At 39.1% G+C, this 27,731-nt stretch overlaps 1 protein-coding gene and 1 pseudogene across 5 annotated transcripts in view; one reads left to right on the forward strand and one right to left on the reverse strand.

Annotated features, from left to right (window-relative positions):
• Positions 1-27,731, reverse strand: part of ACACA (acetyl-CoA carboxylase alpha) — a 203,418-nt gene that overhangs the window by 129,911 nt on the left and 45,776 nt on the right. For 3 of the 4 annotated variants that reach the window (XM_082373891.1, XM_082373890.1, XM_082373893.1), the window contains 2 exons: positions 17,040-17,086; positions 13,773-14,025 (listed from right to left, as the gene is read on the reverse strand). In XM_082373891.1, coding sequence (XP_082230017.1) covers positions 13,773-14,025; positions 17,040-17,086 — 300 coding nt within the window. The remainder of the gene's footprint in view (positions 1-13,772; positions 14,026-17,039; positions 17,087-27,731) is intronic. The other variant, XM_082373892.1, reaches the window with a different exon arrangement.
• LOC309619118 (non-selective voltage-gated ion channel VDAC2 pseudogene) lies at positions 3,096-10,275 on the forward strand (annotated as a pseudogene). The gene has a single exon. The product of its transcript is annotated as a non-selective voltage-gated ion channel VDAC2 pseudogene (transcript).

The raw sequence follows: 27,731 nt of genomic DNA on the forward strand, positions 1-27,731 counted from the left end.
CGGTTGGCCCACCTCTCTCATCCCCTGCCAGATGGTCACTTCTACTGACAATGCCACTGGGGAGCATGGGCATCATCCACCACCCAAAAGGAGTATGCTCCCTTCAACTGCAGCATCAAAAACTCCAGCCCTTATGGCATACCCACAGTGGCACAACCTCCATGCCAATCAAGCTGAGGGAAGGGAATGGGAAAAGTCCTGACAGGAACACCACAGAATCCTACTGTTCTTATTGAATTTCAGCAGTTTTTCAAATATAAACTTCTCTCAGACTGTTGTATGCCTTATAGTTGATTTTAAGGCTGACATGGTTTTGTCAAGCTTTGTAGTGCTTTTTGGGATTAAGGATTTGTTCATCTCCTCACTAAGTTATAGCTGGAAGTCCTGCCTGTTTTATCTACTTTTTGAGATGTAACTTCATACAATAAAGTACAAAGTCTTAATTATATACTCAATTAATTTTACATATGTACATATGCACATAACTAACCACTCCATTAAGATACCGATTATTTCCAGAGTCTCAGAAGGCTCCAGTGTGCTTCTTTTCCAGTCAATATCTTCCCCAATGTAAACACTATTCTGAACTCTATCACCATCAGTTTTGCCTGTTTTTGAACTTCATATGCATAGTGCCGTACTGTATGTATTTGATCAATATTATGTCCATAAAATTCACCCATGTTGTGGCATAGCAGTAGTTTGTTCATTTTCATTGTGTGACTACTGCATGATTTATTTATTCTATTGTTGGACATTCTGTTTTTTATGAATTTTGACTATACTTGAACTTCGTTTTTCGTGGACAAATGCACTCATTTCTTTCGGGTAAATAGCAAGGAAAGGACTTGCTTGTTGATAGAGTATATGTATGTTTACGGCTGTAAAAGATACTGCCCAAATACTTTTCTAAAGTGGCTGTGCCTACGTTTATTCCCGTCAGCTATGTATGAGACTTCCATGTGACGCACACCCTTGCTAACACTTGACATTGCCAGTCTTTTAATTTTGGCCTTTTTGGTTGGGATAGCAATTAATTCATTGTGATTTTTAATTTGCAAACCCCTGATGATCAACGATATTAAACAGCTTATTTTCATAAGCTTATTTGCCGTCCAGGTATCTTCTTTTGTGAAGTTCAAGTCTTTTCCTTATATTTCTATTGGGTTGAAATGTCTTCAGAAGACACTGAAATATCTTTTTCTCATTGATTTATAGGATTCTGACAGTGAGATTAATTAATATTCCTCTTTCAGCAACTGAGAACAATTAGGCAAAAAACATCAAGGAAACAGAAAAACAGCACAATTGAAAAACTCAACTTAACTGACATGTATAGAATTTTATAACCAACAACTACAAAATACACATTCTTTGCAAGTATTTATAAAACTTTACCAGGGAATTCCCTGGCAGTCAAGTGGTTAGGACTCAGCGCTTTCACTGCTGAGGGCTCAGGTTCAATCCCTGGTCGGGGAACTAAGATCCTGCAAGCCACACGGCACAGCCAAAAAAAAAATCCAAAAAACAAAAACAAAACAAACCAAACAAAAAAAACTTTACCAAAGTAGACCATATGCTAAGCCATAAAGTATAAACAAATTTCAAAAATTTGAAATTACATAGAGTATATCCTCTGAATACAATGGATTAAACTAAAAATCAATGACAAAGATAAGAATATGAGTACAGATACAAGTAAGCTTGAAATTAAGTGTTGGGAGGAAGAATTTCTGGCCTGATAGTTTCTATTTTCTCCATGAAATATGAGGCAAAGTTATGAACTGAAAGTGTGTCTAGAAGAGGCAGGGACTAGCAGAAAGGGAGACTGCTGGTTTAAGGACAATGGAGAAAGAATGAAACTGTTGTGGAAAAAAATGGAAGGCCAAATTTCCAGAAGAGAACTACAAAATAGGAGAAAGAACAAGAAGAATTTCACAGCACAGTCAGCATTTGAGAAGGACCTTAAAACGTGAGGACCCCAAAGTATGAAAGGAATTTCAACAGTCAGGAGAAGGGCATTCCAATAAGAAAACCTGAGAGAGCTTGGGGGAGGAGAAAGAAAGAGGGGTGGGGGGAGTAGTGGGAGGGGGAGGGGGAGGAGAGGCGGGGAGAGGGAGCAAGTGAGCAGATCCTATTTTGCCCTTAAGTAACTATTGTATTTTCTTCCTTGCCATCAACTTCTTAAGAGGTGAACTTGAAATTCCTGTTCTTTCACCATTTGTTCACTACTTTATCTCTTGCCATCTACTGAAAGCTGTTCGCCTCAGGCTTCTCCTACTCCTAACTCCAGTGCTTTGTCTCCGTCTTTCATCTCTATTCACCACTTCATGTCACATCTTCTACCTTAAAATCATCTTTCCTCTGGTTTTCTTGGTTCTCCTTCTACCTCACCGATCATTTCCTGTCTCCTTTTTCCCCCTCCTTCCACCTGAAGGTAGACATTTCCTTAAGATACGTTTCCCTTCTACCTATATACTCTTCCTCACAGTGATCAAATCTACTTGCACAACTTTAATTTCAATGCAACAAACATTTATTAAGCATATACTATATGCCAGGCATTGCTCTAAACTCTGAAAAAGTGGTCCTCAGCTCAGGTTTCAGATCAGACTCACCTGGAGAGTAGCAGAATGACCAGAGACTGTAATTTAATCAGTCTGAGACAGGGCTCAGGAATCCATATTTCTTTAAAGCTCTGCAGATGATTCTGCTGTACAGCCAAACCTAAATACTGTTTTCCATCCTTTTTAAAAAAAAAAAATAAATTTATTTATTTATTTATTTTTGGCTGCATTGGGTCTTCGTTGCTGTGCGCAGGCTTTCTCTAGTTGCAGCGAGCGGGGGCTACTCTTCATTGTGGTGCACGGGCTTCTCATTGTGGTGGCTTCTCTTGTTGCGGAGCATGGGCTCCAGGCGCACGGGCTTCAGTAGTTGTGGCTCTCAGGCTCAGTAGTTGTGGCGCACGGGCTTAGTTGCTCCACGGCATGTGGGATCTTCCCGGACCAGGGCTCGAATCCGTATCCCCTGCATTGGCAGGCGGATTCTTAACCACTGTGCCACCAGGGAAGTCCCCATGTTTTCCATCTTATATATGTCTTAGTGTTAGGGGAACCACTGACTGAAACCACCCACCCTGGCCAGGCAAGATAGTAGCTGCTTGCAACAGGAGGTCCTGGTAAGGAACGCAGAACTAACAAGCTCCCAACAACTGGAAGAATTTGGGAAAGGTCAAAAGGAGAGAGGAGACGCCAGTCCGTGTGTCCTACCAACCTCCCAGAATCCTTCTCGCTGGAATCCATCTTGGCTGAGTGAAGCCCACACCACCAGGAAGGACCCTGAGTCAGAGTGATTGGCCAGAGACAACTGGAAACTAACCCAATTACCATAAAACCTGAGACTGCGAGCCACGCGGCAGAGCAAATCTCCTGGGTTCCCTTACCCTACTGTTCTCCTCCTGGGCACCCCTTCCCAATAAAGTCTCTTGCTTTGTCAGCACATGTGTCTCCTCGGACAATTCACTTCTGAGTGTTAAACAAGAGCCCACTCTCGGGCCCTGGCAGGGGTCCTTCTTCCTGCAACATTAGTATGACATACAAGATCCTTAACCATCTGACCTTTATCTCACCATCCTCTTCTTCCACTGCTCTAACTACCCTGTCCCCCTTACATTCCAGTGATACTCCATGTCTTACAACTGCCTGAACATGCTGGATGTTTCCACAGTCTGGTACCTTTACACATGTTGTCAACCTCACCATCTCTACCCTTCCTACTACACACACACCTATCTCTGTTAGCTTGTCTTGTCTGTTTTCTGTTCATCCTTCAAAACCCAGTTCAAACATCTCTGAGACATTAGTGGGCCCCTTACAGATCTCATTAAGCCCATCATAATGATTACAGCTGTTGTGAGTATTAGAAATAACATTAGCGGACTTCCCTGGTGACGCAGTGGTTAAGAATCCACCTGCCAGTATAGGGGAACGGGTTCAAGCCCTGGTCCGGGAAGATCCCACATGCCGCGGAGCAACTAAACCCGTGTGCCACAACTACTGAGCTGGTGCTCTAGAGCCCGCGAGCCACAACTACTGAGCCCGCATGCCACAACTACTGAAGCCCGCGTGCCTAGAGACTGTGCTCCGCAACAAGAGAAGCCACCACAATAAGAAGCCTACACCCGCAACGAAGAGTAGCCCCCGCTCACCGCAGCTAGAGAAAGCCCTCATGCAGCAACGAATGCCCAACACAGCCAAAAATAAATAAATAAATATTTTAAATAATTAAAAAAAAAAAAAAGAAAGAAAGAACATGAGGACCCTGGCACAGTGTTTGGCTAGACAATAAAATATCCTATGGATAATGGAGACCCACTGAATAGTGCTTTGAGATGATCAGTTTACCTTAGAGAGATGACAATGGCCATGTGGTGCTTATACTGTATGGGGAAAGAGACTGGAGAAGCGCTAAAATACTATTGCCATAATCCAAATAAGAAATAAGAGCAAGAGCAATGGCAGTAGCAATGGAAAGAAGGGGACGAATTCAAGAATTATTGGGGGATAGCATCAACAAGAATATGTAGGGCTTCCCTGGTGGCGCAGAGGTTAAAAATCCTCCTGCCAATGCAGGGGACATGGGTTTGAGCCCTGGTCCGGGAAGATCCTACATGCCGCAGAGCAACTAAGCCCAAGCACCACAACTACTAAGCCTGTGCTCTAGAGCCCGCGAGTCACAACTACTGAGCCCACACGCCACAACCACTGAAGCCTGCGTGCCTAGAGCCTGTGCTCCGCAACAAGAGAAGCCACTGCAAATGAGAAGCCCGTGGACCGTAACGAAGAGGAGCCCCTGCTCACCACAACTAGAGAAAGCCCGCGCACAGCAACGAAGACCCAGCGCAGCCAAGAATGAATAAATAAATAAATAAAACAAAAAACAAGCCTATTCAAGCACCTAAGAGGGAAGGATCAGAAAACAGAATTGGGAGATTATGTTCGTAAAACATAGGGAGTAGTTTCAACAGCGAGAGAAAAGTCAACACTGTTGACTGGGGCCATTAGGAAGTCACCAGTGAGTTTTCTAAGAGTAGCTACAAGAAATGGTAAATGCAGAAGCCCAACTGCACTAGATTAAGAAGTGAATGGGACTACCAGTTGAAAGTGTGAGCATTTGTTTATTACTGTTCCCTACCAAAATCACAAAAATGACAATAAAATAGCAAAAGAGGTATAAAGATATAAGGACAAAGAGAATGGTAGAAGAGACCCCCAACAGACTATAGATGTCAAAAAATTTTTTGGAAAATAGAAAGTAGATCGTCAAGGAGTAATAAACTGCCTCAGAAACCAAAGAGCCCATAGTAGGGAAAGTCACTTAGAAACAAGCATAACTCTACTTTAGCACTCTGAAAAAGTCACGTTTATGAAAGATTTTTAAGGACATGAGAAAATATTGTTATGTGGGGAAAAAAAGCAGGAAACAGAGCTGTGTATTCATTACAACATCACCTATGTATATACTTTTTAATGAAATTTATCCTTAAGGGGTAAAAAACACTGAAAGGAAACATATCAAATATTAACAGCAGTTATTGCTGGATGATCATATCCTGGATTGTTTTTTATTTCTTTCTTTATACTTTTTGGATTTCCAAATTTTCTCTAATAAGCGTACATCTCATAATTTTTAAAAATTTAAGTAGTAAAAGCAAACTTCCCTTTTAAATTCATATTAACAGGAAAAACAGAGGGGGAAAATGTATGCATTACACTAGAAGTACTAAAAGGAATAAACACTTTCAAGCAGCTGTCCTAAACATTAGAACATTTGTAATTTCATGCCTACAATTAGCTACATTTGTAGAATAAACTCTGGAGACTATAATACGGACACAGACAGAGACAGCTCCTGTTTTCTGAATGGAAAGAAGGAATGAGTGGGAGATAGAGACAGGAAACTACTGCCCTCAGCAAAAAAGTACCACGTTGCAGATCTCATAATGACCTTCTCTGTCTACCAGACTTCTGAGGTACCATGGCAACTGGGAACCTCAGAATATCAAGGAAGGAGTATTGAGAGTAAAGAGTTCGGAGAGCTGCTGGGGGAAGGGGGGAAGCTCAGGGAAGCTAAATGGGAAATCTAAGAAAGCCAAACATAAGAACACTCTCACAGGCCCATCGGCAAGCAAAGCCATAATATAAACTCAAAACTAGAGCCAGTTTCCTTATTCCCCATGTCACAGCTCGAGAGAGATGAGCCAAAAGATAGGAAGGGGAAATGAAGTTTCCTGCCCTCTCAATAATGATTATTTTCAACATATAAAACTATAACGTTGACAGTAAATGTTTGCTGTAATCAAAAGCCTTTCAGATCTAAATTCCCAAAAGCCCTAATATGAAAATTTACCTCACAAATGGACTCCTCCATAATAAATAATATATTATACCAGTATGGCACATTTTACTTTTCCAAAGGCTTTTGCAGCTATTTATTTTCACCTCCATCACTAGATTTAAATGAAATCACTTCAGACTCAGGAGTTTAAAAGTGAGAGACTAAAAAATAAAGAGAATCCTTGTTTCTTTCCAGGTCAAACACAAATATATACAGCTAAAACTAGAAAGCTCTTGTTCTTCATAGCTTTTGGTCAAATCGTACTATATTTTATAATGGTCACTTTCATTATGATTGTACAATCCACTAAAATATCATCATTAATGCAACACCAAATTGTTGTGCTACACATGCTATAACAATAAAAAGTGTGGAATGGTAAATTATCCTTTATTTTTCCTTTCATTTATCTCTATACCACCAAACTATCACTAGTAGCCATATACTTTCATGATTTGCTACCTTCCTTTTCAACGAGTCACTGTCACCAAAAAAAAAGAGGGTACCGATAGATTAAGAAATTTAAGGGATATGATATACAACGTATGGTCCTGGATTTGATACCAGTTTGGATGAACCAGGATTTTAGAGTCAACTGGAGAAATTTGAATGTGGTGTACATATTAGATGAGATGAAAATTTATTGAAATACAAAAGTGGAAATTTTTGACAAAAAAGAGACTGTAAAACAATGTGTACAGGATGATCTCATTTCAGTAGCAAGAAACGCATATGCACATATGCACAGAAAAGGATCCAGAAGACTATACAATAGGGTATTAGCAGGAGTTATCTCTGGGTGGTGGATATACAAGGCTTTATGTTTGCTTTCTAGTATTTTGTTTTTAATTTTCCTTATTGCTTCTTTAATAAAGCATTATGTAAAAATATATTTTCAGGGACTTCCCTGGCAGTCCAGTGGTTAAGACTTTGTCTTCCAATGCAGGCGATGCAGGTTCAATCCCTGGTCCAGGAGCTAAGAGCCCACATGCCTCACGGCCAAAAAACCAAAACATAAAACAGAAGCAATATTGTAACAAATTCAATAAAGACTTTAAAAAAAAAAGGTCCACATCAAAAAGAAATCTAAAAGAAATATATATATTTTTTCTAACTTCTGTCCCTTTTAAACAAGGCTGACGTTTAATTAGAGAAAAATTGCTCAAAGAGACCACAACCTATCTATTACACCCAGGGTTCTTGTTTTAGTGTAGTGGCTGACAGTATGCGCTCTGACTGGGCAATTCCCCATCCATAAACTCCCCATCCATGAATCGTGCGTAATAAGAGTATATTATTACTTACCTCATGGGTTTGCTGTGGTGGAGATTAAGTGTGACACTCCACATAAAGCGCATCAGAGAGTTTGGCATATAGTAAAGCACTTGATAATGTTACCAATCACTACTCTTATTTTTCTAATTAGTCACTGAGAAAACAGGACTGCTAATTCATACAGACAATGTGAAAAATAGGATAGGATGTAGCAGGAATAGGTCAGCTCTCTCTCTTACTATTCTTGTTCCCTATAACTTCCCTCTTGACCCAGTCAATGGGAATGGAAGCTGAGAGCCACTCCCAGATGCTCTCAGATTCTACCTAAGGTTAGAATCACCTTATTTCTTATGGATGAAGCTCGGTACAGCTCTATATGAAATTTTTAATATGACCATGAAGTGTGGTATCTAGGAGCTGATCCCAAATTCGGTATATTACCTGTCTGCATTCCGTGACTGGCGTCACTGGAGAAACTTTAAAGATTATTTCTAATTAGAAAATAGCATCAAAACTCTCTAGTTAGATTCTTCTGAAGAGTCAAACACGTTATAGACAATCTCATATGTGAATTCTAAATTTTCTAAGATATTGGTAAAGTACTTTTCTTTCTAGACCATAAAGGAGATAGGAATATAACTCACCTTCAAGAAGCCCTTCCTGAGTGAACTGAGTGACTCTCTCCTTCCACAGCAGCAACTACTTTCTTAAACCCCAGCTACAGGACATCTTAGGCTTGATATATATATATATATATATATATACACACACATATACACACACACAAACAACAGCATTTACAGATTGTTCGCAAATAAAGTCATTAACCAAACATGCTTGCTAAGCATAAAATGTTGGCCCTTTGATATTCGGAGTATACATTTTTAAGAAGTTTAAGAGAAAATTGAGATGGAGTTTCAAATACATGAATTATAGTATAAAAAAGACTTAAAGAAATCACAGTACCTTAAGAGGTAAAAGATTCAACTGTGAGGCTAACCTGTCTCAAACTGGACTTCAACCAGGAAATCAGCATACTATTTGACAAAACTGATTACTATCTTTGTTTGATAGTGTGATAGTGTGGGGTAATCTGGATTTGCACAGCATTGTAAGTATGCAGAACAATCTGACCTCAGGTGGCATCCCACAAGGAGCAGAGAAAATGTCAATATCCATACAACTAGATGGCTCTATTATATGCCACCAAATCACACATTAGGTATCAAAATTGAGATGCCTACATTCAGTCTTTAATGGTTTTTCTCCTCAAATGTTCAATTAAATATTAATAATGAACTTCGCCCTCCAACCTTGGCAGCTGCAGCCTGACCCCGAGTGAGCTGCCTCAGCCCCCTACCCCAGGAGACCACCAGATCACCTTTTCCCAAGGTCTACTGACAGAACTGCCCAAGGCCAATGTGTATTCCTCCATCATGTGCTGACCTTGGCAAAGCTGCCAGAGATATTTTCAACAAAGGATTTGGTTTTGGGCTGGTGAAACTAGATGTGAAAACAAAGTCATGCAGTGGGGTGGAATTCTCAACATCTGGTTAATCTAAAACAGACACTGGTAAAGTTACTGGGACCTTGGATACCAAATATAAATGGTGTGAGTATGGTCTGACTTTCACAAAAAAGTGGAACACTGATAACACTCTGGGAACAGAAATCGCTATTGAAGACCAGATTTGTCAAGGTTTGAAACTGCCATCCGATACCACCTTTTCACCAAACACGGGAAAGAAAAGCGGTAAAATCAAGTCTTCTTACAAGAGGGAGTGTATAAACCTTGGTTGTGATGTTGGCTTTGATTTTGCTGGACCTGCAATCCACGGTTCAGCGGTCTTTGGTTATGAGGGCTGGCTTGCTGGGCACCAGATGACTTTTGACAGTGCCAAATCAAAGCTGACAAGGAATAATTTTGCAGTGGGCTACAGGACTGGGGACTTCCAGCTACACACTAACATCAATGATGGGACAGAATTTGGAGGGTCAATTTATCAGAAAGTACGTGAAGATCTTGACACTTCAGTAAACCCTGCTTGGAACCAACTGCACTAGCTTTGGCACTGCAGGAACCAACTGCACTAGCTTTGGCATTGCAGCTAAATATCAGTTGGATCCCACTGTTTCCATTTCTGCAAAAGTCAACAACTCTAGTTTAATTGGAGTGTGTGCTACACTCAGACTCTGAGGCCTGGTGTGAAGCTTACACTGTCTGCTCTGGTAGATGGCAAGAGCATTAATGCTGGAGGCCACAAGCTTGGGCTTGCCCTGGAGTTGGAGGCTTAATCCACCTGAACGAAACCTCTGAGAATGGATACCAGAAGATTTGGCCTTAATATATTTCCAATGTGACCAGCCGGCTTTCCCTGCCCCCCAGAAGGTGATCAAAACAAAGGATGATCTAAACAAGAGCTGTATTTTAAATATTTAGAGAGTTACTTGTTAGCTGGTTTCTAGTTGAATTGGTTATCTATCTAGTTACCAATGCTGCAGTCGTGCAGTCACTTATACATTATTTAAATATATTTAACTGTTAAATGCGCTACCCACCAATAATGAAATAGACCTTTATGAAAACTGAAAAAAAAATAATAATAGTAAGGTTCAGAAATGTATCGACCTAGCTGATATACAGGTCACAAACCCTAGCTGATCTTCTCTAAAAATAAAAAGCCAAAGCACAGTTATCTACCATGATGCCTATATATTCCCACCAAGCTACAACTACTTTCTTAGGGTATTATTTTCAAATGTCTGGGTCATAAAGCTTAGAGAGTGATTAATCCAATCTTCCCCTGGCACTCTAGAAAACATGTGATGCAAGTCATCTCCAACTCTGGAAAAGTCTATTTTCTTTTTCTGCCTATTCATCCATCACACCCACTAGACTTCTCATTGAGCACCTAAAACAAAGCCCTAACCTGAGAGAGGGGCCCACTCTCATCCTTTACTATGGCAATTACTTCACTTGGTTTTAGATGACCTCCAGTTAGCATCTTTTGAGAATGTACCTGCCTCTTTAATCTGTATCAGCTGTGAAGGATTAAGACTATTCATTCTGGGAGCTAATCCTAAACTCAGCCAGTCTCTATTTAATTTGGGTTCAAAGGGCGAAAAGGAGTATCTGAATCAATATCATCATTTTCACAGATGAGGAATATGAGTCCAAAGAGGTAACATGAATTGTCTGTGGTCACCTACTTAATTGGTGGCAAATGTCAGAACAGTCCTTTCTAATATATAAAATGAATTTGGAACAATTTAAATTACCCCCCAAGGGGCTTCCCTGGTGGCGCAGTGGTTGAGAATCTGCCTGCCAATGCAGGGGACACTGGTTCAAGCCCTGGTCTGGGAAGATCCCACATGCCGCAGAGCAACTAGGCCCGTGAGCCACAATTACTGAGCCTGCGCGTCTGGAGCCCGTGCTCCTCAACAAGAGAGGCCGTGACAGTGAGAGGCCCGCGCACCGCGATGAAGAGTGGCCCTCACTTGCCACAACTAGAGAAAGCCCTCGCACAGAAACGAAGACCCAACACAACCAAAAATAAATAAACAAATAAATAAAAATTTAAAATAAATAAATAAATAAATAAATTACCCCCCAAGGACATCATATCCACAAGTGACTTAAGAAATAAATCAATGGGGACTTCCCTGGTGGTGCAGTGGTTAAGAATCCACCTGCCAATGCAGGCAACACGGGTTCGATCCCACATGCCGCAGAGCAACAAAGTCCATGTGCCACAACTACTGAGCCTACGCTCTACAGCCTGCGAGCCACAACTACTGAGCCCACACATCGCAACTACTGAAGCTCACACGCTCTAGGGCTGGCGTGCTGCAACTACTGAGCCCATGTGCTGCAATTACTGAAGCCCAGGGGGCCTAGAGCCCATGCTCCACAACAAGAAAAGCCACCACAATGAGAAGCCCACATGCCACAACAAAGAGTAGCTCCCGCTCGCCACAACTAGAGAAAGCCCATGCACAGCAATGAAGACCCAATGCAGCCAAAAAAAAAAAAAAAAAAAGTGATGGAAGTTTAAAAAAAAAAATGAATCAATGGAGAACCTTTGTTCTATTTTGGAACATTAGCTATCTGAGAAGCAAGTAGAAACTGGCACTGTCTCCTTCCCAGACTGCTGACCACACATCAATCCGTGGTTCCTCCACAAGCTACAGGCATGAGTTTTGCAACAGAAGGGCATGCAAAGAAATTCTCAAGTGCTCATACCACTGACCCCATAGACTTTGCAATAAGAGCCATCAACTTTGGGAATGATTTGGCAACTATAAACTGCCTTGTAATATCATCAGCTGAATTTCTTATAATTATATTTATCTCACCATTGCCAAACTCACAATTTCCTAATCCAATGAATGGATATCCTGCTTCACTTGGCCTCAAATTGGACAAATTTCTCAAGTGCTGTGTGGCTTTAAGGATTTAGATTTCATCCAGTCTTTCTCAACAGGGGCACCATCACATTGTGAGAACAATTCTCCATTGTGTGTGATTATCCAGTACATTGCAGAAGGTTTAGAATCTTTGGTCCTGGCCTTCTGGATGCAAGTAATCCCACCAGTCACAACCCCCACTCATTTACAAATGACCTCAGGGATACCGCCCCCAGTATTAGCCTTCAGGCCAACCATTAAGTGAACTATTAAGTAAGAAAAAATGTTTACATAAAGATAAAAACCTGACCTCTTTTCCCTGCTACTAAATACTGACTTCTATTCCTCTTTTTAGCCCAGAGATTAGATATAATACTTTATTCACTAACTCCTAAAAAGCAACTTTGTCTGCACTAGTTATATAATTAAAACACTTGTATGGTCAGGGAAATAGGGGAGAAAAGTTACTTCAATGGAATCCGGGCATCTAACTTTGAATTCCAGTCTTCTAGCTATTTACCTTTAGGCAAGTTATTTTCCCTCTTTAGACCTCAGTTTTCTCATCTATTTAAATAAAAGGCATTAGGCTAAATTATCTCGCTGGTTCATTGCAGTTCTAGGAAAAGTAAAACATAATTAACTTGCTTAACTCTTTTCTTTCGACCTCCACGTAGCCAAACAGGGGTGACCACTGACACTCACTACTTCATGTTTCAGAAGCAAGGACCCCAAATCCCCAGGGATAACCATAAGGCAGGACAGTCGCATTCAGCCAGACCCAGTATAGGATTTTACTACAGAATCTGTATCTTGAGTGTATAAAAAGGAGCTGAATTATTTTATGATCCATTAATTAGAGAAGCACCAAGATAATAACAGCAGCAATAGTCACCCTAATTTATGTTTATCTAGCCTAACCGATAACCTCAACCCTGGCTGTATATCAGAATCACTCAAATAGCTTTAAAAAAAAATGCCCCAGCTCCAACCCAGGCCAGTATCACCTGAATCAGAATTTCTGGGGATGGGGATCATTTCTTAAGGTCCCCCAAGCGATTCTGATGTACAGTAAAAACCAAGAACCACTAATTCAGACTTTTCAATCCAAGAAATGCAAAGCAAATGACCAAAAGTTCACACACTGGTTGTACAATCAAACATCAATAAATAAGAATAATCTAGTGTTACTATTTACTGGCATTCTCAATTACATGTAGAGAATCGCATTTCTAGAGAAAAAGGAGAGCTCTACAACAACCCCTTGTTCCTCAATAAAGACTGGCCCTGCCAGAATTAGAATATAACTTTCTGACATGATAAAGCAGTTCAAAGAAAGATTACTACAAATTTGCCCACCCCTGGAAAAGTCCTATCAATCATCAGGCAGTTATAACAGTGTTAGTCAAAGTAGTACGGAGACTGAAATTCCTCACTCTTACTTGCTAGGTCTCACTAAAAGACCTAGCATGTGGGAGGAACGGGAGAAAGTTTAGAGGAACATTTAGGAAAAGACACTTTCAAAACCTGCACTCCAGGTAAAATACATCATTTCCCACTTACTCATCAAAAAGTCCAATGATACAGAAAAAGGTGAAAAAATCTTGGCTCAAATTATTCTTGCTCTTTTCAGAACAAGATCAGTGAAACCAATAGGACAGATTAAATAAGTAAAACATTAAACTTCTCTGACTTACCTCATGTGTAAGGCCAAGCCATCCTGTAGGCTAGAGATCCCCAAGTCAGAGAGCGTATCTGAGCAGACAGAGGCTGGTGACAGAGAGCCCTCCTTCTCCTCCAGTAGGTCCAGCTTCACCAGGTTGCTAATCTCATCCTCTGAGTTATCTTCAGACACAGAACCAATTATGAATCGGGAGTGCTGGTTCAGCTCCACAGGTTTGGCCAAGGAAGAAGGTTCATCCATTATTCCTTCAAAATGATCTCTCAGGGCTATGGAGAAGATGAAGGGTAAGTGAGAAAAGCAGGTTATGGATAATAACCTGTATCTGAGGAAAGTCACAGGTTAGACCTAGTACACCACAGCTGGCACTTGGAAGCAAGGCAGAGTTTGAGAACTAGTTTATTTGGCTATTCTTTTTCAAGGCCTTTGCTCTCTAAAAGAAAAGAAAATCCAGATCATGGGAACTATGCCTAAAAAATTAAAATCAGTTCCCTTTTCCTCAAAGAACATTCTCTCTAAAAACTATAAGCCATTCCCAATATCTATCAATTTGGTGATGTCCAAGAGATAATAATGATCAGTGGAGAAATCTCTGCAGTAGGTGAAAGCTGCTGGTTGTGATACTGCGATTTCAGTTGTTAGTATTGGGGAGAATGCAGGGTAAGGGTTTGGGGAGAGCGGTGGTCATTTGAAACTTGGTGTTTACATAACTATCATCTGGTTCCAAACACTATACTGTGAGAGGCTATGAATTTTACATAAGTGTATATACATATAAATATACACACATGAAGTACATTTACATATGTACATACATATATAAGGCAAACTAAATGCGTGTATATATATACTACACACACACACAGCTTGCTTTAAAACAAACTCCAGATGAGTATTTTTTAATTTAAAAAAATCTTTACTTGTCTCCATGAGTTTTTTCTTAAATCACATCTGTTAAAAATTCACCCCAGGGATTTTGCTGGTGGCGCAGTGGTTAAGACTCCGTGCTCCCAATGCAGGGGGCCTGGGTTCGATCCCTGGTCAGGGAACTAGATCCCACACGCATGCCACAACTAAGAGTTTGCATGCCACAACTAAGGAGCACACGTTCTGCAACTGAGAAGCTGGCAAACCACAACTAAGGAGCCCATGGGCCGCAACTAAGACCTGGCGTAACCAAATTAATTAATTAATTATTTAATTTTTTAAAAACTTTAAAAAAAAAAATTCACCCCAAAATGTCTGTTTTGGACTCTAATGTGCTGGTTGCTGACATTGATAGGGAGAAAGTGAATCTACTATCAAATTTAAAATTTATAATTAAAATTATGGAGGTGTTATCTCAATTAAGCACAAGTTTTCTAGATACAGGGCCTTACTAGTCAGGATTAGATGTTGCCAACCGCTAGCAAACTAATTAACAAAGACCAAAACATAGTTCAAAGCTCACAACCACAATAAAAACCCAAACTAAATGAAACAATATTTATTCTGTCATTTCAAAAATGCTATTTAAAAGTCAAAACTACACATCAAATTAGTATTAAACAGCTTGTAGCCTGACCAACGATTTTAATTCAGAGTAATGATTCCCAGTCCTGATACTGAGGTGCCCTCAGAGAAGGTTATAAATAAATAATAAACTTATTATTAATAATTTTATATGCTGTAAACCACTTTGATGTATAAAAGTAAACAGTAGTATTCTTTGACATTAGATAATAAAACATCAAGATTTTAAAATATTTGACAATCATCACTAAATATGTTAAAAACGACACATGCACCATTATTTCGGTGTAATTTATGAATCAGAGCTTATTTGTTTACAAAAACACAACAGAATCTGTAAACCTTAGAGCAGTGGTTCGCAAAGCGTGGTTGCCCGACCACAGCAGCAGCCGCAGCAACCGCATCACCTGGGCTCTACCACAGACTAGCGAACTGTACTGGAACCTACAGGTTGGGGCATGGTAATCTATATTTTAACAAGTCCTGAAATTTGAGAACCACTGTGCTAGAAGAATGAAACAGTAATAACAAATTGCCAGGAATGCTAAAAATACCTATAGACATTTCCTAAAAGCCAGTTGGAGATTCCTTAGGCTAACTTTCATTTTTAAAACCAGAATCAAATATAAAAGTATCATGTGAAAGGAAAAAATTGACGTCTAAATTCATCATACGGGGGACTTCCCTGGCGGTCCAGTGGTTAAGACTCTACGCTTCCAATGCGGGGTGGTGGGGGGGCCCCGGTTTGATCCCTGGTGGGGCAACTAAGATTCCGCATGCCGCACGGTGTGGCCAAAAAAATAAATTAAATTAAATAAATAAATTCACTATACATTTCTCCCTTGGAATATTAGGTTTCTTTAAAATAATTTTTTTTAACAGCTCCAAATTTTATAAAGAGGCACATTTCCAGAACCTTCAAAAAAACCAAATCATTAAAAAGAGAAAAAAAGGACGGAAGGAAAAAAGGGAGAGAAGGAGGTAGGGAGGGAAAAGTTCTAACAGATTTACCACTCTGAAGAACACCAAAAAGTACAGCAGTTGAAAAGGCTACTTCTTTCTCATTTTAGAGCAGTGAATAATCAAGCTTAAAAATAATAGATTAAAAAAAATTTTTCCAAATTTCATCTCAACTAACAGAAAATAATAGCTGCCTTCTTCACAAGAGAAATAAGGCACTCAGGGACAGATTCTAGTTTATAGTCTAAGCAAAATTAGATAACTACACAAAAAAATAGAACTCACTGAGAAAGGAGCAATTCTCCTTTCTTCCATGGGAAAAGAAAAAGGATTAACGAACAAATGAAAGGTTCCATAGGGTCAATTTCAAATTTTTCTTTCCTAGCCAAGAAGAACATGAAGGAACCTATAGGTTCCAGAGACTGAAAGCCGCAACGTGTCAACAGCTAAAGAGCCTGTTCACCAACCGGCAGCTCCACTGAGTGGTATTTCCAGGCACAAGCCTACAAACCACAGAAAAGAGAGGTCGTGTATGGAAAATCACTGAGTAGCTGTCCAGACACTCTAGAAGCTACTCCACAGACCGTCCCATTTCCACTGATTCCAGGCCTGAATTGAAGAGAAAAGGTGGTGGATTACTACCTCTGTCAGTCTCAACCACTTCAGGTAACCCACCTCCCACCTCCAGTCTGCCTATATTCTTTTGCGGAAGGCAACTTTTAACATAAAAGCCTACAGTTTTATATTTTAGCACATGAACATAAAATTTTTATCACACTGTAAACATGAGAGAGCATTATTTGTAACTGACCTCTTAAAATTCTTATTGTCTGAGCAGATATCCACCTCCAAAAAGAACTAAAGAGAGAAAGAGAGAGATTTGAAATGTCTTTTTTTAAGAAACCAAAATTTTATCAATTCCTGTTTTGCTCATCACAGTACAAAACTAGTCAAAGTATCATTTCTGTGGTCAAATACACTATTTAACTTGGAGTATAAAGTTCAGTTTTTTAGCTATTGGTTTAAATCTGTAAATCAAAAGCATTACACATTCAAAGACTTTACTATTCACGAAAAGTATTAAACAATAATCCAAGCTTACCATTTCACAAGGTGCCTTTTCCAATTGTATACTTTGATGGACACATTCCGACCCTATGATTTCCAATATTTCATCAAAAAGGAGGCAGTGGGGAGAAAAGAACCACTAGATTCTCAACAATTCAGTCAGGCTCTAATTATGTTTCCAAATGTTTATACCCACCCACAAAGGTTGGGAGCCAAGGAGAGGACAGGTCTCTCATTATTAAGTCCCTAAACTCTAAGGAACCAAAGAATCTCTAGCTACTTCCCAAATCCTGGTTTTCCTTCTATGCCCAACAATTATAATGTATTCGGGGTAGAATTTCTCTGCCTTGACTACATATAACAATTACCTGTGGAGCTTTTTAAAAACACATGAATGGATAAAGAAGATGTGGTGTATACATACAATGGAATACTACTCAGCCATTAAAAACAGAATGAAATTTCACCATTTGCAACAACATGGATGGATTTGGAAGGTATTATGCTTAGTGAAGTAAGTCAGACAGAGAAAGACAAATACTGTATGATATCACTTATACGCGGAATCTAAAAAATACAACAAACTAGTGAATATAACAAAAAAGAAGCAGACTCACAGATAGCAAGAAGAAACTACTGCTTACCAGTGGGGAGAGGGAAGGGGGAAGGGCAATAATGGGGTAGGGGATTAAGAGGTACAAACTGTTATGTATAAAATAAGCTACAAGGATATATTGTACAACACAGGAAATATAGTCAATGTATATAATTTTTAATTTATTTTTTGGCTGAGTTGGGTTTTTGTTGCTGTGCGCGGGCTTTCTCTAGTTGTGGCGAGCGGGGGTACTCTTTGTTGTGGTGTGTGGGCTTCTCATTGCGGTGGCTTCTCTTTGTTGCGGAGCACAGGCTCTAGGCACGCGGGCTGCAGTGGTTGTGGCACATGGGCTTAGTTGCTCCGCGGCATGTGGGATCTTCCCGGACCGGGGCTCAAACCCATGTCCCCTACATTGGCAGGCAGATTCTTAACCACTGTGCCACCAAGGAAGTCCCTAGCCAATATTTTATAGTAACTATAAATGGAGTATAACCTTTAAAAATTGTAAATCACTATATTGTACACCTATAACATACAATACTGTACATCAACTATACTTCAATAAAAAAAATTATTAAAAAAAAATGTCTAAACTCCATTCCAGATCTTCTGCATCAGAATCCCTGCTGGAGGGTTTCCCTGGTGGCGCAGTGGTTAAGAATCCGCCTGCCAATGCAGGGGACACAGGTTTGAGCCCTGGTCCGGGAAGCTCCCACATGCCACGGAGCAACTAAGCCCATGCACCACAACTACTGAGCCATGCGCTCTAGAGCCCACGAGTCACAACTACTGAGCCCGCGCGCCTAGAGCCCATGCTCCACAACAAGAGAAGCCACCCTAATGAGAAGCCCGCACACCGCAATGAAGAGTAGCCCCCGCTCACCGCAACTAGAGGAAGCCCACACGCAGCAACGAAGAACCAATGCAGCCAAAAAAAAAAAAAAAAATCCCTGCTGGGGACCCAGATATTTCAATATTAAGTTCCACAACTGATTGAACCTCTTTACATCCAGGCTTGAAAACCACTGGTCTAGGGTGGAGAAGAAAAAAGAAGGAAAGAACTTCTTTACACTGATAGGGAAATCCTGAACTTCTAAGAGAGGACCCCAAATGACAAGCAACAGGACTGGGGACAGTGCAGGTATGCCAACTGGCAAATTAGGATTTACCCAATTGTGTAGTCTGAGCTAATACTATTCCCTACAATTGTGGTAAAGAAGGGAGTGAGAAGAGGAAGGGAAAAGTATGTAGTTTGGATGGGATGTAACAAAAGGTGCCAGGGGAACTGGGTCAAAACCTAGGACCAAGATCACACTCTGACTCTGCCACGTTACTGGCAGTGCAAACTTGAACAAGTCACTTACCATCTCTGAGTCACCTCATCTGTAAAAATAAAAAGAGGTCATATGTACCTCATGGGACTACTGTGAGGTCTGAGAGTATAGGAAAGGGTTTTACAAGCACTAAACCAGTGTTTTTCAAACTATGGGTTACCAATAATCAGAATACTAAGAAATTAAGTTAGTGGGTTACAACCAACATTTTAAAATTTAAATATGCAATAGAATAGAAAATGTTAAGAGTTCACCATACTTTATAATGATAAATACTGTTCTGTAAAATTTTGTATCAGTTATATATATATGTCATGACATTAATGTTATCTTATTATGAGTTATGTCCAAAAAGTTAAGTATTTTTTAAAAATTTTTATTGGAGTATAGTTGATTTACAATGTTGTGCTAGTTTCAGGTGTACAGCAAAGTGAATCAGTTAAACATATACCAAAAAGTTGTCTGTTGTGTGTGTGTGTGTGTGTGTGTGTGTGTGTGTGTGTGTGTGTGTGTGTGTGTATTTGGGGTTTTTTTGGTTGCTCCATGCAGCATGCGGGATCTTACTTCCCCAACCAGAGATTGAACCCGTGTCCCCCTGCATTGGGCGCTCGGAGTCTTAACCACTGGACTGCCAGGGAAGTCCCAAAAAGTTAAGTCTTAAAGCCACAATTAATCCTCACTCTTCTGCCCCCTCCACTTTATGCCCTCAAGCAAGCACAGTGAGTTAAGTACCTAAACCAATGGTTCTTACATTTTCTTAGGTCAAGACACTACTAGAAATCTAATAAAAGCTATGGACCCTTTCCTGACAAAAATGTACCCTGACAAAAATTTTGCTTGCATACAAGTTTGGTATCCCTAAAGCCTTGCCATGAATTAGGCTAAGACTTTTCCTCTAAGTGGACAAATAATGGAATTGACCCCTGGGGAAGCCTCATATAGCTGCTGTCTTATCACCTCCAAAAGAAGGCCTTTCCGCAGATCCAGTTGTAGGATATTCTGCTTAGCCAAATAAACATTTCCTTCATTATACGAAATGTTGCCAATGTCAAATTTTCTTTTATTTAAAAATACATATAATTGACCCTTGAACAACAGCAGTGGTTAGGGGTGCTGACCCTCCACACAGTCAAAAAGCCGTGTATAACTTAGAGTGGGTCCTCCGTATATGCAGTTCCTTCAAGTCCAAGATTCAGCATCCGCAGATGTGACCAACCTTGGTTCTTGTAGTAATTGCAGTATTTACTACTGAAAAAAAAAATCCACGTGTAAGTGGACCCATGCAGTTCAAACCCCTGTTATTCAAAGATCAACTGTATATGTTCTTGAACTTTTATTTGGGGACTCTTGAAAATATCTGCAGAAGGCTTTCCATGTTCCTAAAAAATGAGGTAACGCTAATTATAGCTAGTGCACTTATTTATTTAGATATTTCTCTAAATAAAATAGAACAGATTTTACCAAACTTAGTAAACATGTTCTCCTTGAACTCAAATGACATGGTATTTTCCAAGCAATTCTAATTAAAGAGGCAGCAATTAGTCTTCATAGCCACTGATAAAAGTATCCAACCTAACACAACATATCCTTGCTCTTTAAGCCATAGTAACTTCACTGAAATTTATTCAGAAAGAATCACTGACTTTTCCTCTTCATTTCTGTCATTTTATTGATGAACTCTTAAATGGATTTTGGTATTAATTCAGTATCCATAAGAGAATTATACAGTTTTTTTTAAGCCATATTTTATTTTCCTGCAAGTTTTGAATTTTAAAATGACAAGGACTTGTGTTCCAATTTGTGAGATAAATAACGTATATTCAAAGATAAATAAGATTTGGTCCCTGGCTAAGTGGCTGTGGACACTTAAACAATTACAGTAGTATAATAATTGCTAGGTGTAGAAATATAAAAGAAGGGTACATTATCCAAACTTGGAGGTGGTAATGGTGAGGACAAGGATCAAAGAAGACTGCTTGGAGTGGGAAGGCATTAGCAATGAAGAACTAGGGAGAAAAGCAAGGAGGGGGAGGAAGGAGCATTCCATGTAGAAGAAACCACTGAATAAAGATCTAGATGGGGACTTTGCTGGTGGTGCATGGGTAAGATTCTGCACTCCCAATGCAGGGGGCCCCGGTTCTATCCCTGGGCAGGGAACTAGATCCTGCATGCATGCTGCAACTAAGAAGCCTGCATGCCGCAGCTAAGAAGTCTGCATGCTGCAACTAAATGATCCCGCATGCTGCAACTAAAGATCCCACATGCCACAATGAAGATCCTGCCTGCCACAACTAAGGCCCAGCGCAGCCTAAATAAATAAATAAATAAATATTTTTAAAAAAAGACCTAGATGGTAGAGGGAATTCCCCAGTGGCCCAGTGGTTAGAATTCCGTGCTTCCATTGCCAGGGCCCGGATTCAATCTTCAATCCCTGCTCAGGGAACTACACAGGGTGGCAAAAAGAAAAAAAAAAAAAAAAACAGCAATGTATTTCTTTAGGGTATAATAGTCAGAGAAAATAACATGGTGTACTTATCTGTCCTAGTCCTCATTTCTCAGTCCAGGGATATAGAATGTTTATCAAGGAGGAAGCTGGTACAAACTTCTCACCTTTCAAGAAATCTTTAATGAAGTCTTGCCAAACTTTTGGATAAGGATGGTAGGTCGAACACATATCCACTTTTGCTCCTGCCTGAAATCCCACTAAAACAACAGTCAAGGAATTTTTTAAAAGCCGTAAGCCATAAAAAGACACTCCTTCCCACCTCCCCCCAAAAAAGTCAGGGGAGACAATAGCAAGATAATTTTCTTAGAAGGCAGATGGAAGAGTGATAAATGACTACACAAACCGAAGAAAACTAAATCATGAGCCATCTGTGGTAAACTTAGAATAAATAAAATTTACATCACAGAATCTCCAAAATGTCCAGGAAGTGGAAGTGAAAGATGGAACTATAAGGAGGACTGGCTGAAATTCCGTTTCAGAAGCTTCAGATCCTTAGATTTTCTTCCCAGCTGTAAAGCCAGGTGCCTGTTGCTCTACCATCTTGGTAAGAGACTGAAGATTTATACTCTACACAGGGTTAAATGGAGGGTTTCTAGGCTGAGGAATGCCAGCAACAGTAAAGGAGAGGGCACCATATTGAAAATGGAGAGATTAAGTAAACATATTGAGTAAGACCTCCCAGCCCTCTTTCCCTAATTTTCACCCTCCAGGAGGGAAACTGAAGGATCCTTCTTTGCAGAATCTAACCAGACCAATGAAAAAAAGCCTCAAGTAGAACATTAGAGATCCCAAATTAAGATGCCCAATCAGATCACCCACAGTGAAATTAATAGTCAACAAGCCTCATTTATATTTTCATAATCTTGAATCAGTTTTTCAATCCTCTCTCTTAAATTGTAGCAGTCAATTAAGGATTACTAGATGTCTGAGAAAAACCTCCAACATGAAAGAATTTTTTAAAAATAATGACTACCTGTAGAAAAAAATGCAACTTGAAGAGATTACGCAAAAAAAAAAAAAAGAAATTAAAATTAGGGGGAGGGGAGGGGAGGAAGGCAACCTGACTTCTGTGGTATTTTCCCCCCAAACACATAACCCTAGTATAATCATGAGAAAACATCAGACAAATTTGAATTAAAGGACAATTCTACAAAATACTTGAACAGTCCTCTTCAAAACTGTCAAGGTCATTAAAAAAAAAAAAAGACTAAGAAACTATCACAGATCAGGGGAGACTAAGGAGACATCACCACTAAATGCAATGCAGTTTCTTGGATTAGATCCTGGAACAACAACAACAACAACAACAACAACAAATCAGTTTAAAAAAAAACTGGGGAAACCTGAGTAAAGTCTATAGTTTAATTAATAGTACTGAACCAATGTTAACTTCTTGGTATTGACAAAAGTACTGCAACTATATAAGATATTAACATTAAGGGAAGCCTGGTGAAGGGTATGCAGGAAACTTAAGTACTCTTATGTACTCTCTTTGCAACTCTCCTGTAAGTCTAAACTCACTTCAAAATTCAAAAAAAATTAAAAATTTTAATTTTAAAAGACTATCATTATCCTGAGAGAACTAAGAGAAGATATTACTTACATGAAACACAGTGGGATATTTTTAAAAGAAACATTTAAAGAAAAGAAAACGTTCTCAAAAGTTAAAAATACAATCACAGCAATGAAAACACTCAAAACAGAGTTAGTAGATAAAGTTAAGAAAAATCTTTCATAAATCAGAATAAAAAGACAAAAGGATGGAAATAGCCTCATCCACCAGAGGGCAGAGAGCAGAAGCAAGAAGAACTACAATCCTGCAGCCTGTGGAACAAAAACCACATTCACAGAAAGACAGACAAAATGAAAAGGCAGAGGACTACGTACCAGATGAAGGAACAAGATAAAACCCCAGAAAAACAACTAAATGAAGTGGAGATAGGCAACCTTCCAGAAAAAGAATTCAGAATAATGATAGTGAAGATGATCCAGGACCTCAGAAAAAGAGTGGAGGCAAAGATCAAGAAAACACAAGAAATGTTTGTAACAAAGACCTAGAAGATTTAAAGAACAAACACCTAGAAGAATCAAAAAACAAAAAGATAAACAATACAATAACTGAAATGAAAAATACACTAGAAGAATCAATAGCAGCATAACTGAGGCAGAAGAATGGATAAGTGACCTGGAAGACAGAATGGTGGAATTCACTGCCACAGAACAGAATAAAGAAAAAAAAATGAAAAGAAATGAAGAGAGCCTAAGAGACCTCTGGGACAACTTTAAATGCAACAACATTCGCATTATAGGGGTCCCAGAAGGAGAAGAGAGAGAGAAAGGACCCGAGAAAATATTTGAAGAGATTATAGTCGAAAACTTCCCTAACATGGGAAAGGAAATAGCCACCCAAGTCCAGGAAGCGCAGAGAGTCCCATACAGGAGAAACCCAGGGAGGAACACACTGAGACACATAGTAATCAAATTGACAAAAATTAAAGACAAAGAAAAATTATTGAAAGCAACAAGGGAAAAAGGACAAATAACATACAAGGGAACTCCCATATGGTTAAGAGCTGATTTCTCAGCAGAAACTCTACAAGCCAGAAGGGCGTGGCAAGATATATTTAAAGTGATGAAAAGGAAGAATGTACAACCAAGATTACTCTACCCAGCAAGGATCTCATTCAGATTTGATGGAGAAATCAAAAGCTTTACAGACAAGCAAAAGCTAAGAGAATTCAGCACCACCAAACCAGCTCTACAACAAAGCTAAAGGAACTTCTCTAAGTGGGAAACACAAGAGAAGAAAAGACCTACAAAAACAAACCCAAAACAATTAAGAAAATGGTCATAGGAACATACGTATCAATAATTACCTTAAATGTGAATGGATTAAATGCTCCAACCAAAAGACACAGGCTTGATGAATAGATACAAAAACAAGACCCATATATATGCTGTCTACAAGAGACCCACTTCAGACCTAGGGACACATACAGGCTGAAAGTCAGGGGATGGAAAAAGATATTCCATGCAAGTGGAAATCAAAAGAAAGCTGGAGTAGCAATACTCATATCAGATAAAATAGATTTTAAAATAAAGAATGTTACAAGACACAAGGAAGGACACTATATAATGATCAAGGGATCAATCCAAGAAGAAGATATAACAATTATAAATATATATGCACCCAACATAGGAGCACCTCAATACATAAGACAAATGGTAACAACTATAAAAGAGGAAATCGACAGTAACACAAAAATAGTGGGGGACTTTAACATCTCACTTACACTGATGGACAGATCATCCAGACAGAAAATTAATAGGAAACACAAGCTTTAAATGACACAATAGACCAGATAGATTTAATTGATATTTATAGGACATTCCATCCAAAAACAGCAGATTACACTTCCTTCTCAAGTGCACACAGAACGTTTTCCAGGATAGATCTCATCTTGGGTCACAAAACAAGCCTCAGTAAATTTAAGAAAATTGAAACTATATCAAGCATTTTTTTCAGACCACAATGCTATGAGACTAGAAATCAGTTACAGGGAAAAAAATGTAAAAACCACAAACACATGGAGGCTAAACAATACATTACTAAATAACCAAGAGATCACTGAGGAAATCAAAAAATACTTAGAGACAAATTACAATGAAAACACGACACTCCAAAACCTATGCGATGCAGCAAAAGCAGTTCTAAGACGGAAGTTTATAGCAATACAATCCTACCTCAAGAAACAAGAAAACTTTCAAATAAACGATCTAACCTTACACCTAAAGAACTAGAGAAAGAACAAACAAAACCCAAAGTTAGTAGAAGGAAAGAAATCATAAAGATCAGAGTATAAATAAATGAAATAGAAACAAAGAAAACAATAGCAAAGATCAATAAAACTAAAAGCTGGTTCTTTGAGAAGATAAACAAAATTGATAAACCTTTAGCCAGACTCATCAAGAAAAAGAGGGGGAAAAAAAAAGAGAAAAGGATGAATAATAAGAGAGAAAAGATAAGAGTATTAGAGAACTTATTCAGAAGGTCCAACATATGAAGAAGAGGCGCTCCCAAAAGCAAGAACAGAACAAAATAGTGGAAAGCCTTTAACTGATGTAATAATTCAATAAGCTTCCTAAAACTGAAATGCATAATGGTCAGATTAAGAAGGTCCATCAAAGGCCTACTACAACAAACAAAAACAGACACCAAGGGACATCACTGAAATTTTAAAAACTGAAGACAAAGAGAAAATCCTATAAGCCTCCAGAGAGGAAAGAAAGGCCACGTACAAAGGAGCAAGAATCAGAATGCCCTTCAGACTTACCAACAAAAACAGTGGAAGCCTGAAGGTAGTGAAACAATGCCTTCAAAATTCTGAAGGAAAATTATTTCGAACCTAAAATTCTAGATCCAGTCAATGTTTCAACAACTGTGAGGATAAAGACAGTTTAGACAGCAAAATCTCAAAATAATTACCTCCTAGAATGGAGCAATTAGAAAATATATTTCATTTTACAAACAGCAGTGCAATAATTGATACAGCCAAGAATCATAAATGTATGTTAAAACCACTGGGTAAGAGATTATTCAAAAACAGGATATTCCTGTGGTCTTAAAAAAATCACCTTACAGAAGAGGATTCTGGGAAGATGGTAGAGTAGGAAGTACTAGGACTCTGTCTCCCCACCTGGACAACAATTGTACTGGCAGAATCTGTCTGATGTAACTATTTTGGAATACTGGAATCTATTGAAAGCTTGCAACTTCCAGGGGCAGACTTTGGAGGTTAATTGTGGTTAATTATGGTCAATTGCATTTCTTAGTATAGCAGCAGCTATCCATCCACCACCCTCAGTTACATGGCAGTTATCACCCAACTGTGCACATGTTCCTGGAGCAACACACATGCAGGTTGTGGGAGCCAAGGTGGACAAAAATAACCCTGTCTTCCAAACACTGGGGATCTGTGCTCTGATCACTGATTGCTGTTTCTGATCACATAGGTGGAGACAAAGAGGCAGACAGCCATAATTGTTACACCTCCTCTCATTGTTGCAAGTCCCTCTCCCTCTAGCTGAAGTGACTTCTGGGGGACTTAAAGAACCAGTGCCTTTTTATGCCCCCTTCATTTTCCTTTTTCCCCCCGTTTGGGAGCCAGACACTAAACACTAGTACATTCAAAAACTACTGCATATACAGGGAAAAATTAGAAAGTGACTGAACATGCCCAGAGGAAGACACAGGAAAAGACTTGAAGAGACCTAAAGTTTATACCTCAGGTTTACCTTCAGCACAGAGACAGCCTACAACAGTCAAAAAAACAAAAATCACAATAAGAAAGCATCAAATTCTGGGAAGAAAGAGAATCTGATTTCCAGAGTTACCACATTATTAGAATCAAATGTCCAGTTTTCAACAAAAGATCACAAGGCAAACAAAGCAAGAGGAAAGTATGGCCATTTCAATAAAAAAAACAAAAAACTTAAACCAACAGAAACTGTTCCTAAAAAATACCAGATGGCAGATATTCTAGACAAAAATGTTAAAACAACTGTTTAAAAGATACTCAAAGAACTAAAGGAAGATGGGAGAAAGTCAAGAAAACAATGTCTAAATAAAATGGAAATATGAATAAAGAAATAGAAAACCTAAAAAGAAACCAAAAAGAAATTCTGGAGCTGAAAAGTACAATAACTGAAATGAAAAATTCACTAGGGGACTTAAAGGCAAACTTGAGCAAGCAGAAGAAAGAATCTGCAAACTTTAAGACAGAACATGTAAATTATCAAGTCTGAGAACAGAAAGAAAACAGATTGAAGAAAAGTGAACAGAGACTAAGGGAGCTGTGGGACACCATCAAGAAGACCAAAATATGTATTGTGAGCTCTCAGAAGGAGAAGTGAGAAAATAACAGAGAACATATTTGAAGAAATAATGGCTGAAAACTTCCCAAATTTGATGAAATACATGAATATAAACATAAAAGAAGC

This window comes from Balaenoptera borealis, assembly GCF_965194805.1.
Source record: "Balaenoptera borealis genome assembly, chromosome: 20".
Taxonomy (NCBI): Eukaryota; Metazoa; Chordata; class Mammalia; order Artiodactyla; family Balaenopteridae; genus Balaenoptera; species Balaenoptera borealis.